General features: G+C 37.9%; 1 protein-coding gene across 2 annotated transcripts in view; it reads right to left on the reverse strand.

The window, feature by feature from the left end:
- Window positions 1–12,175, reverse strand: part of CAT (catalase) — a 70,408-nt gene that overhangs the window by 7,181 nt on the left and 51,052 nt on the right. For both annotated transcript variants that reach the window (XM_054971401.1, XM_054971399.1), the window contains exons 5-8: window positions 8,480–8,584; window positions 3,218–3,343; window positions 2,058–2,249; window positions 1,756–1,908 (exon numbers count right to left, since the gene is read on the reverse strand). In XM_054971401.1, coding sequence (XP_054827376.1) covers window positions 1,756–1,908; window positions 2,058–2,249; window positions 3,218–3,343; window positions 8,480–8,584 — 576 coding nt within the window. The remainder of the gene's footprint in view (window positions 1–1,755; window positions 1,909–2,057; window positions 2,250–3,217; window positions 3,344–8,479; window positions 8,585–12,175) is intronic.

Raw genomic sequence — 12,175 nt, forward strand, 5'->3', positions numbered from 1 at the left:
GGGTTTTTTTTTCCTGTTTGCGCCCATGTCTACTTATTAACCGTGGGGATGTGCACTTTAAAAATTAGGGATGTGCACTTTAAAAATATTGTTTGAATTCTGTATTGGAAAGTCAGGAAGGGACTGATTATTGTTTTCATTAACTATGGGAGTATCGATATTATATCAGAAAGTCATTTTTGAGGAAAATTTCTGTTTTAATTAATTTCAGAGGAATATAAATACACTCCAAATTGAGTGAAAGTTGCATTTTCAAAATCACAAAATGAAATTAAAACCTAATTTTTGAAGTGCATATAGGCAGCAGAGTAGGGAAGGAGTGTGCCCTAGCTGGCCTGCAATGCATTGCCCTTTTAAAGGGACACTATTTCAATGAGAGGCAGACTTGGCCTCAGATGTTTGGAGGCTAGGTTTAACACAGTGGATTTTAAAAGTGGGGTTTAAAGGGCAATAGAATGCTCTCTCTCTTTCCCTTATCACTCCTGCTGCTCGCCCTCATCCTGTGATCTGTGTGTCTCTGTGAGTGAGTGAGTGAGTGAGAGGCAGAGAGGGGCAGAGAGAGACAGAGACAGAGAGGCAGTAACTTGGCCTCCAGAGGACAGGAATACCACCACTGAAACAGTGCCCCTTTAAAAGGCATTTAAAAAGCTGATGTGCTGTGGAACAGTTGTGGCTCATTTTGCCACCCTAGCTGCTCCTGCTTCCTCCCAGACATGATTCTTCATTCTGTTATTTATTAGGACTGAAATATCTGAGTTACATTTCCTGCTATTTGGAATTGCCGATCTAACTGGCAATATCCAACTGCACATCCCTAGTTGCTACAGTTGCCAAAAAATAACTTATTTAGATGGTATCTCCCAACAACAGTGTCATGTTTAGCCGCAAAAGTTCTGAATGTTTTTTCAAGGATTTGCTTTTCTGTACTTATTTAAGAATGATTCTGTATGCACAGCAAAGAGACTGCTGCCAGTAAGGAATGGCTTAGTTGGCTGATTGCAGGTAGATTTGTTAAGTAGATTAGGCTAAAATATTTGCAGCATATCATAGTTTTTTATTGTTTTTTGAGATTTTAAGATATTGGAATTCAGAAGTAGAGAAAGGAGTGTTAAAATTGCCCAAATAAAGTACGTTCTAACTGCTTTCAGAGTGTAAAGTAGCAGTAAATATTTTAAATGGCGCCAACCTGTTTTAAGCTACACAAGCAATATAATAGTGTAATATTACTAGTACTACAAGACTGGAACATTCTGTTCATCCATACTCTGCCACGAAAACACCAACGAGACAGAGAAATTACAAGGCTTACTTACAAGAACACTTAAAAACATTGCTGAAAATCATCAACACTGCCCACAGCTAAATTTATCATACTCGTGGGGCTTCTACAAACTACCACTGCTAACATTCCAAAAGTATTGTTTCTAATATTACATCAAAAATGGAAAAACATGCAAAATGTTAATAACTAACTTATGAAACATAACTACACTGGCTTTTTCTGCTGACAGCACTACTTACCTTGCTAATACACCAAGCATAGCTACCGATCATTGATTTGTTTGGATATTCAGTATTTAAAAATCTGAATCAGCAGCCAAACACAAGAGTAAAAACTCTGAGTTAACAATAAAAACCAAAATTCAATGCATCAGCAAGGCATACATTTTCATTATATTCATTATAACAAGAAAGACCTCCAGGAGACAATACCATTTGTATTAGGAAAAAAATCAAAGAGCCCATCCTGGTTACCTGTAACATTTTATCAGGACTAGGTTCAATGCCTGGGGGCATATTGCTTGGGTCAAAAGCAATTTGTTCCACCTCAGCAAAATAATTGACAGGGTTCCTGTTTAAGATCATTTTTCCCACAGGGATGAGAGGATAGTCTTTGTGAGGCCAAACCTAGAAAATGTAATAGATATATTATTACAGCTATCTTAAGATCAGCTTTCCAGATTTGCAGGAGGTGATACACACACACACACACAGAGCACAAGAGTGTGTTTAATTCCTATAAGTAATATCTATGAGAGAGGAATAGATTCGTTTACCTTAGTTAAATCAAAAGGATTAAATGGAAATCTCTCAGCTTGTTCAAATGTCATAACCTGGATGTAGAAACTCCAAGTTGGATAGTTTCCATTAGCAATAGCATTATAAAGATCACGCAGGGCATAGTCAGGATCTTCCGAAGCCAGTCTTGCTGCTTCCTCAACAGAAAGGTTTTTGATTCCCTGATCAGTCTACAAATATAAAAGACATAACTTGTATACAACTAATAACTGGATTCTAGTAACAGAAGCAAGAAAAGTTAAATTATTGTTGCCTGACTGACTTGGAGACTGGTTTTAATGTAAAACTCTGCTGGAGTGGAAGACACAATTCACTACACTGGGGAAAAATTTACATCTAACGATGTACACACAGACATCGCATTAGGCTCCAGCCAGCACTAACCCAGTAGCAGAATATTCCATTCTTATAAAATGACTGAAATTGTTAACAATTCTTCAAGGGAATAAGCATGTTGCAATTTTTCCTTTTCTGAAATGGGAGCTGGTAAGTGTTCTAGAGGTAGCTTTACCCAGCAGTGGAATGTAGATTGAGATTGTAAAGATTCATGAAATAAAGTGATAAAACAAAGGGTAGCAGACTTCTTGTTTTTCAAATGCACAACACTGCGGAGACAAAAAGCCCGATATCAGCGATATCACATACACTTTTCAGTGTGCATGCTCGTGACATCAAGCAAATATATGCTACCACACTGAAGGAAGAATTACAGCAACAAAAGCAGAACCTCAGTACCCTTCTCATCTTAAACCATCAGAACAGACATTCATTTGAGCTAAAAGACAACATAAAAACTTTCAGATCATGGGAAGAAGCTATATGTCTAAGAATACAACGCTACATTTCCAAAATCAGTGACAGAACTAAAGAAGAGCAAGATTTGAATCCAGTGGCATAGAGACCAACAAGATTGTCCAAGTATAAGCTTTCAAGGAGAGATTTGTCTCTTGAAAGCTTATAACCTGAAAATTTTGATGGTCTCTAAGGCGCCACTGGACCCAAATCCTGCTCTTCTACTCCAGACCAACATGGCTACATAACTGGAACTAAAGAAGTAAACAAACCTTTCTGTTAGCTTGATACTCATTTTATAAGTAGTAAACTCTGAGAAGGAAACTATACACAGGAAAATGATTACCTTTGCATGAAATTTGCAGTATATTGCTTTGTCACTGGCATTCACTAGTTTAAAAGTATGTGATCCATAGCCATTCATATGGCGGAACCCATCTGGAATGCCACGATCACTGAACAGGAATGATACCTAAACATAAACCAACAGTAAGTCAATATAGGCTATCCTCATTTACTGTACTATATAAATAATACAAATTACATAGGTGATTTTGTATGACAGATGATGCATAGTTCAATCAAATACTCCAACCTTAGTCTATTCTTAGCATGATACTGCTACGAGACCTCATCCAATGTCCACTCCCACACAAGAACGCCTTGCTGCCTTTCAGTAGATCTTTGCTGTGCTGGAGCACAAGGAAGCACCTCCAACTGCTTGGAGTGTGCAGCCAACTGTGTATTCAGTCATTAGGTGACCCAGAAGTCAATGACACATTACAAAAAAATTAAAAGTTCGCAAAATGGTGCAGATATCATGGTGCTTGTCCCAGTTATGTAGCAGCACCTTTGATACATCTACATTTTCAATGGACTGTGTACAACGTACTCAACAAATACAGCGACTATTCTTTTAAAAAGGAAGCAGAAGAATGCAGAGAAAGATGGTCAGCACCTAAGAAATCCTGGATTATTTCTGAACTGAAAAAATAAAATGAATGTAATTGTGGTAACTGAGGACTAAATTTGTAAATGCTTCAATCCTGTAAAAGTATGCCTGGATAACTGATAATATATCACAACACAGACCCCTAGCAGCTGAATTCTCTTTGGGTGCAGAGGTACTTACAGGGCAGAGGCACTCTTTGCTAAGGGTCCTAGGTTTTCACTAGTGTAGGGTTGCCACTAAAATTTTACTTTTCATTTCCCTGACTTTCCCTGACCAACGTTTGTCAATTTCCCTGACCACCATTCAAATATAACCACAAGTTAGAAAATGAATAGGTCATGTTGCATTAATGCAAGGCTTAATGAAATGTTCCACTCTACAACTACACAAGTCTCAACTGCAAAAATATTTGTCAAAGTAAGAGATTTAATATCAGCTTCTTTCAACATTAACTGCAACAACATCTGTTTTGCAATTGCACCAAAAATTACACCAAGATACAAACTTCAATTCAAGTAAACTCTGAATGCTAACAAATGACATAACATTTTTGTTATTGTTTTAAAGGCACACTAAAAATTATATAAACATTCTATCTAAAATGGTTTCTCTGAAGCCACATTACGAAACTTATAGTTTTGAAATTGCAGTAATAATCAAGTTAGAAATTAGAATACAAGTAATCTGTTTTTAAAGAATGAAGATTTAAGATATAAAACTATCACTTCTACAGTTTTCTCTTTTTATTTTGTAACTTTTAGTTTCTCATCAATTGTTTCCTCTTCCATTTTGGCTTCTTCTCGCATTCTTTTTTTAGCATTTTGGAGATGTTTAATTTATCCCTCAAGTTTCTTCTTTCTTCTGAATTTCTTCTTGTTGCTTATGGTGTTTAGCCTCCAAATGCTCTGTCTAGTGTGCATGAGCATGCCTGACTGACTGCAACAGATTCCTATCAATTACAACAGATTCAAGTCCTCCACAGTTCAAGACAGCATGTAAACCTGACCTTGGCAGACAACAGTTTCTCCATGCAAGTTCTCAATTAACATTGACTTATTAACTGAAAATCCACTTTCAACAGAAGCATTACCATGAGACAGGATAAGGCACAACAGTCCACAAGTCTGAGAAACTTTTGTTGGACATCAAAATACCACTGTAAAACGTATCCAGTCTAACTTCATCATTTTGTTTTGTAACATATGCTTGAAACTGAGCCTTGAACTCATTATGAGCAGCTGTGGTTAAAGTAGTGTATTGTTGCTTTCATTTTTCTGCTACTGTGTCATTGATCTGATTTGCTGCATGTAGAGCTTCAAGAACAGCCCCTATTCTGGTGATTCCAAGATTTGGCTTGTATAAAATGATAGTAGGATCTAATGCTGATAGGCCACGCACCATCTTGAACTTCAAAGGACTTCTCTCAATCAACTTTTCAACAACAGCTACTACCATGTTTCAACACTCTAGGCAAAACTCGGCCACTTGATGTTCACTCAGTTTAATTTCTTTCAACAGCTTCTTTGCTGCAAAGCCAATGTCAACCTTGCTTCTGTCAAGCAAGTTCTCAGACAATTTCAGGAAATTGTTAACAACTGGGAACCAGAAGACACATTTTGCAGCGTTTCCGATTTTATGCAACGACTCATTAGCTTTTTGATTAGCTTACAAAGTTCTTCATACAAAAAAGGTGCCAATGGTTTTTGATTTTGAAACCTTTGTAGAAATGGCTCACAATCTCCAGCAATCGTTTTCATGAAAGCCATTTTGCACTTCATGAGTGGATCTTGCATTGCAGCTTTTATACAAATAGCAGGTTTACTGTGGGGGGGGGGGGGTTGCTTCTTCCACATATTTCTTGATATTGTCAAAAACAGTCATAGCTCTATCAAGGCACTTAACATTCTCCAACCACCTAGTGGAGCAAAACTTCAGGGGAAATAGTGTGCTTCCAGTCATAGCAGTGTATGATGCCCTCCTAGCTGGGGAATCTTTGAACAGATAGTACATGTTGCGCAAGACTGAATTCAGGTCCCATTTCACTGCTTGCAATACTGTTTTAAAAGACCCATGTACAACATGAAGGCTACAAGTTCCAAAGTCAATCAATTCTTTCCCTTCTTTACAGTCAAGGTTGGTTTTAATTTCTTTTAGTTTTCTCAGAAAAAGGTGATTTACATTTGGCCCATCTATAGATACTTGTAATAATTTTGCAACTGATAAAGAAGACATGCCTTCTTGAAACTCCTGAAGAAGGTCTTCAGCAGTAGCGCTTTGAAGAAAAACACTGGTTAGATACTGTGTGGAAACTTTATGACAGTAATCATCCCAAAAACAAACCACTAAATCCATCTGTCCCTTTTGAACCAACTTATTCAAAGCTTCATCAAAACAGGTAACAAATGTTTGGAATTGTTTCAGCTGTTTCAGCAAAAGATCTGAGAAATATGGTGCCAAGCCAAAAGCAACAACATACATGGCTTTTGTTTTTCCGAGATGAAACTGTTGAGCTATCTGGCTATCTGAGAACATTCGCTTGAATAACTCACTGACGTTGTTACATGAATTATATGACATCTTCTTCTTCACCAGTTGCAAAGCCCACAGGCACTCTGCTGTCCTGACACAGTCCTTGATTACATAGGCAGCCATACTAGTTTGTGTGGTGGGTAATTCTCTGCCATTTTCATCGCTCTGATCATGTTTTCCAGTTTTTGCAGGGACTGTCTCTTCACCCTCTCTGGTTTTACTATCTGAACTTGTACTTGGCTTTGAACCTAAACATATTGTGATGGACTGTTGTCTTGATTTAGTTTTCAGGTTCTTCTGATGTAATGGTCCTTGTGCATGAGACTCCACAGCTCTAATTCCCATATTACTTAGTTCAAAGGTTTTGTAGCACACTTTACAATAACCTTTACATTTGTCTCCAGCAACTGGTGATAGCCATGGAACGAAGTCAGCATGAAGTTTGAAATCCAGCCACTGCATATTAAAAACTGTCCTCTTAGAAGCCATCTTCAAAATGTGGTTTCAGATACAGCCGTACACAGAACCACCTGCCTGACACTAAGATGTTAGCAGATTTGTTTCTGGCAAGTAGGAACTTTCCAAAGTGTAATGAGCAGATCAGCAGCAAGAAAGGAGGTGGAGTTTCTGCAATCTAGAGAAACAGACAACCCTCATTTGCAACCTTTATGCATGGTAGAAGTCAGGAAAGAGGGTGAGAGAGCTGGTACTCTGTAAACTCCAGCAGGAACAAGCAATCACATTTGCAAAATGTACTTTGCTTGGTGCAGAGTAGAAAGTGCTAGTTGTCTGTGAAATCCAACAGTGGCAAAACTCATTTGCAACTCTGTGCTGGGTTTAGCAGGAGATAAAACATCCATTCCATACACAAGCATGACCCCAAAACATGCTTATCTTTATATGTAAGTTAAATGCAGTACTAGCAAGTAGGGATGAAAACAAATGTTTAAAGTTTGTATATTGCTAAATGTTTAAACTAGCCTTGCTTTGCAAATGCTACAGGCAGACCTTGGAAATCATGCAGGGACAGAGCTCAACAAACACATTAGGCTGGTTGCTGGGGTGGAGCTGAGAAAAAAGTGGAGCTGGGAATGGGCATCATTAAGTTTTACTTGTATTCTGCTACTTCTCTATTCCAGTTGCCACAAGAACAGATCATGCTCTTGCAGCAGCAGGTCAAAAATCCACTGCTTGAATATATTTTAATCACAATTTCCCTGACTTTAGACCAATTTCCCTGACTTTCCCTGACCAATTTCCATTTCCCTGACTTTCCCGAAAGTGGCAACCCTGTAGTGTTTGTACCCTTCTGCAGAGTCGATACAAGTCTAGATATTTGAATAAATTATCTAATTTATTCAACTATCTAGACTTGTAGTTTTACTAGCTCTTCCCAATATGTGTGAAATGGTCTGCCAGAAAGCCCAGGTACTATGACCTTTCCTACTGTGCCTTTGCCCACACATACTCGCACAATCTATCTAAAGAGAAATATTACAACAGCCTTCAGTCTTATGTGAATGTTTTCAAAACACAGAACGCCTATGTATTTTAAACTTTCAAAGTAAACTCAATATCTCTTTGATAATTAAGGCATAACTAGTCTGTGCCAAGTGATCCCAACAATGGGTTGTCTCCTGCCAACTATTTTTCCACCTAGCCCAATCCTAATTACAGACTCTTCAGCACATGACTTTTGTCCATGCAGGTCCCATGATCCCCAGTGGATTCTCTCCCTTTTTTCACCAGTGGAAAAGTTGGTTGTATCTAACCCAATGTCTTTTGCTTATGAACACAAATGCCATGCTGATACAACATTCTATACAATAATACCAGTAACCAACAGGTTCTAGGTGGCCCACCACACATGCTCCATCTACCTTCATCTCATTCATGTAATAGGGTACACTAAAAACAGTAGAGTTTTCTCTCAGTCTCATTCTAATCTTGATCTCCTTTTCTTTAAAGTGGGAGGGAGGTAAATATTATATTACCCCCCCCCCCCCCGGATTCCTGTTATTGATCCCTGTTCTAGATTTATCTATGATGTGGATATACAAACAAAGAAATTGCATTGTGCATTTAACTAAAGGCTATGCTAGGGAATTAAAGAGGGCTCAATCCCACCTGGTGTAGGGACTCAGGACGGAGACTCCAGAAATCCCATACCATGTCTGGATCTTTCAGATGAGTCTGTGGGTTTCTCTTCTGGGTGTGGATGAAGGATGGAAACTAAGCTCAAACAAAAATACAGATAGAAAATATAGTTAGCTTCCTTTTAAACATTAGATCTAGTATATGTCCCTTCGCTTTTGGGAAATTCACCAAGAAAACTTGTATTTGTTATTCAAAAAATAAATCAAAATTCAGGCACTGACATTTCTACTTTACTGTGACAACTAAAGAATTATCACTCATGAACAAAAAAAACTCAAACAGGAAGAACAGAAAACTCTTTGAAATGGCTGTCAAGAGAACCAGAACATTGTAATATTGTAGGCACTTGTTTGAATGGGATTTTAAGGATGGAAACTAAGCAATCTGAGAATTGGTGGCCCCCCAACCTCAATTTGTGAGGGAGGTCACACTCCCTTGAAGGATAACAGACACAGTCTGGGGGCACTGTTCTTATTGCTCCTCCTGGATCTATGTGTACCCTTTGGCACAGTAGACCATGCCATCCTGTTGGCATTTAGAGACGGAAGTGAGCATCAAAGGACGTGCCTTGGATTGGTTTAAATTGTTTCTCATAGAATGGACTCAAAGGGTTGCTGTCAGAGATTAGCCATTTCCAGAATGGGAATTATCTTGTGGGGTTCCACAGGGCACAGTCCTATCTCCCATGTTATTTGACCTCCACATAAGGCCTTTAGGAGACCTCGTTTGCAGCTATGGAGTGGGATGTCATCAATATGCAAATGACACCAGCTCTATATCTCACTATCCAAGTTCCCACAGGATCACTGCCTGAGCGCTGTGGCCAAATGGCTGAAAACCAACAAACAAATTGAACCTGGAAAAGATGGAAGTGACCCTCACTAGGAAGGCAGAAATCTTGAAGGAAATTGTACTCCTCACTTTCGACAGAGTTCAACTGACCCTTGCAGACTCAGTTAAGAGCCTAGGGGTTATACTGGATCCAGCGCTACTACTAGAAAAACAAGTTAAGGCAGCCACAAAAATGCTTTCTACAATCTCAGCCTAGCCTAGAAGATGGGTTCCTACCTTGAATAGCCGATCTGGCCTTAGGACTCCTATTTAAGTTAACTAGGAGACTCCAACTGAGACAAAATGCTGAGGCTTGGCTGTTATCAGGAGTGAGCAGGAGCATGAATATCACTCCTATCAATACAGTCCATACACTGGCTACCTCAATACACTGGCTACCTATCAGTTACCATGCTCAGTTGAAGGTATCAGCTACCACATACAAAGATCTTTACAACCTCGGTCCAGCATACCTACAGGACCGCCTCCCTCCCTATGTCCTTTCATGGCAGTTTCAATCATCTGAACAGGGTCTCCTGCACACTGGTGAAATCCACAGCTGCCCATACATGTGCATTCTCTGTGATGGTCCCTGCCCATATGGAATGACCTGCCTGAGGAAGTCAGGAGAGCCTCCACTCTCTTGGCCTTTCACAAACAATGCAAAACTGAATTATTCAAAAGGGCCTTTTACACAGATAGGAGGGGTGTATTGTAGGGAGATGATCTCAAAGAGAAGCTTCACTAATGAGTTAAAAGACCATAGACTTTACCACTATGTTGCCTTATGTATTCACTATGTTGCCTTATGTACTATCTGTTGCTTCAAGTATGTGCTCCTATGTACTACCTGTTGCATTAAGTAAGACCCTATTGGGTAGTTCTACGTTGTCTAAGGTCAGTCCTAGAACTGCTTATGCTCTGTTTCAGCATTTCTTCAACTTTATATTGGATTGTTGCTAATGTTATATCTTTGTAAACTTGCATTTATTTACCCCATGGCATTTAAAAAAAGTTTTTATTTGAATGTAAAAAAAATTAACAACAAAGACAATAAACAATGGATAAAATAATATAACAATGCACAAAAACAATAAACACAGAATATATACTACAAAACTATTTCTCCTCTCCATCCCCTTATTTACATACACTCAACATTTATAGTCAAAGATTTAAAATATTAATTTTACAGTTGGTCTACTTTAATAATAGCTATTCTTAATTTTTCTTAATTTTCAGCTACGTAGTCTTTCCATTTTTTCTGAAATTAAGATTGGTCCATTATGTATATAAGAAGTTAATTTGGCCATAGATGCATATTCATACAATTTGTTCATCCACTCAGCCACATCTGGGCAAGAATCTGTCTTCCATTTTGCTGCATATACTACTCTCACTGCCGTCACCATATATTTAATATCATATTAAATACTTGAAGCAACAGATAGTACATAGTGAGTACAATATGACAGAATGTTGCATCCATATATTTTCATTTCCAACACCTTCCACTATAACGCTTATTTGCTTTTGCAACATTCCATGGCATTGTTTGTTGAAATGTCCTTGATATTGACTGTGCTAATCTCACACCATGTAATCCACCTTGAGTCTCAGTGAGAAAGGCGGACTATAAACAACAACAGATTTTTAAGCGCCACTGTGAGGGGCAGCCCAATCCTAAAGGGGAGGGGTGGAAAGCACACAGGGAGAAAATTAAGGCTTGCGTGGGCGTAAATGGCTCTTACGTGGATGTAACCCCCTCTCCGCTGGCACAAGTTCACAAAAGGCAGTTAACAAAATCATTAAAATAAATTAATAATAATACTAGACGGGTTTAAGACTAACTTCCAAACCAAAGAAATTGTTAAAGCAAAAAGTCTAGAAACAATAAAAATCAACAAGAAAAACAGTAATCATTAAAATATGAAGTCAACAAAATTAAAATTAAAGCAATAGAAGCAAGAGCAGGATCAGTAGTCATTTTAAACAAAAAAAAATGAAGTTATTTTTTTAAAGTTTTCCCTGAAAACTTGCTCCCTAGAGAAGCCTGCCAGCTAATTCCCTTCAACAAACAAATGACGATGTTGATATTCCAACAAACCTTTGAGAGTAAGAGGAATTACTGTTTTAATTATGCTGCAATTTTTGGGTTATTGCATGGTCTTTGATTTGAAATAGCATTTTACTGAAGCTATGGTTCTAAAAATTGTTTTGTAATATTATTTCTTACCTGTATAGAAATCGATGAGGTGGGATATAAATATGATTTAAAACATGGCTAGTAGTTTTGTTAAGAGCTACCCACAAAATGTTTCCACTAAACAGATTTTATTTTGATTCTTAACAATCCTCTAATTTACCCCCCCCCTTTATCACTTAATCACTTGTTATCACTTAACAAAATAAACACAAACAGGAATCAATAATCCAAATATGAGGACCAAAGTTCCATTTGTATCTTGTTGACTCCCTGGACAAAGTGGATAGTAATGTGCTCACCTTTGCAGGATCACTACATAATCTCAGGAGAAAACAGAATGCCTAAAAGCCATCTCCTCATTCAAGTGATACAGAAAACTTATCCACACAAGACAGTGATTGTTAAAAGCTAATAATATCTGGACTTACTTTAACATATTCTATATTCATTTCTATATGTATGAAGTTTGAACCCATTTAATATTTCTCTCTCATTTCTCTGATTTAGTAAAGATTCCCTGATATTATAAAACCGTATGTTGTTCTCATTATGTGCACCTAAGTATTATGAGTATCCATGGAAAGTATCAGGTTATGATAGTGTTATCAATTCTTTAATCTGTTCATATA

Source organism: Eublepharis macularius, chromosome 2, assembly GCF_028583425.1.
Source record: "Eublepharis macularius isolate TG4126 chromosome 2, MPM_Emac_v1.0, whole genome shotgun sequence".
NCBI lineage: Eukaryota > Metazoa > Chordata > Lepidosauria > Squamata > Eublepharidae > Eublepharis > Eublepharis macularius.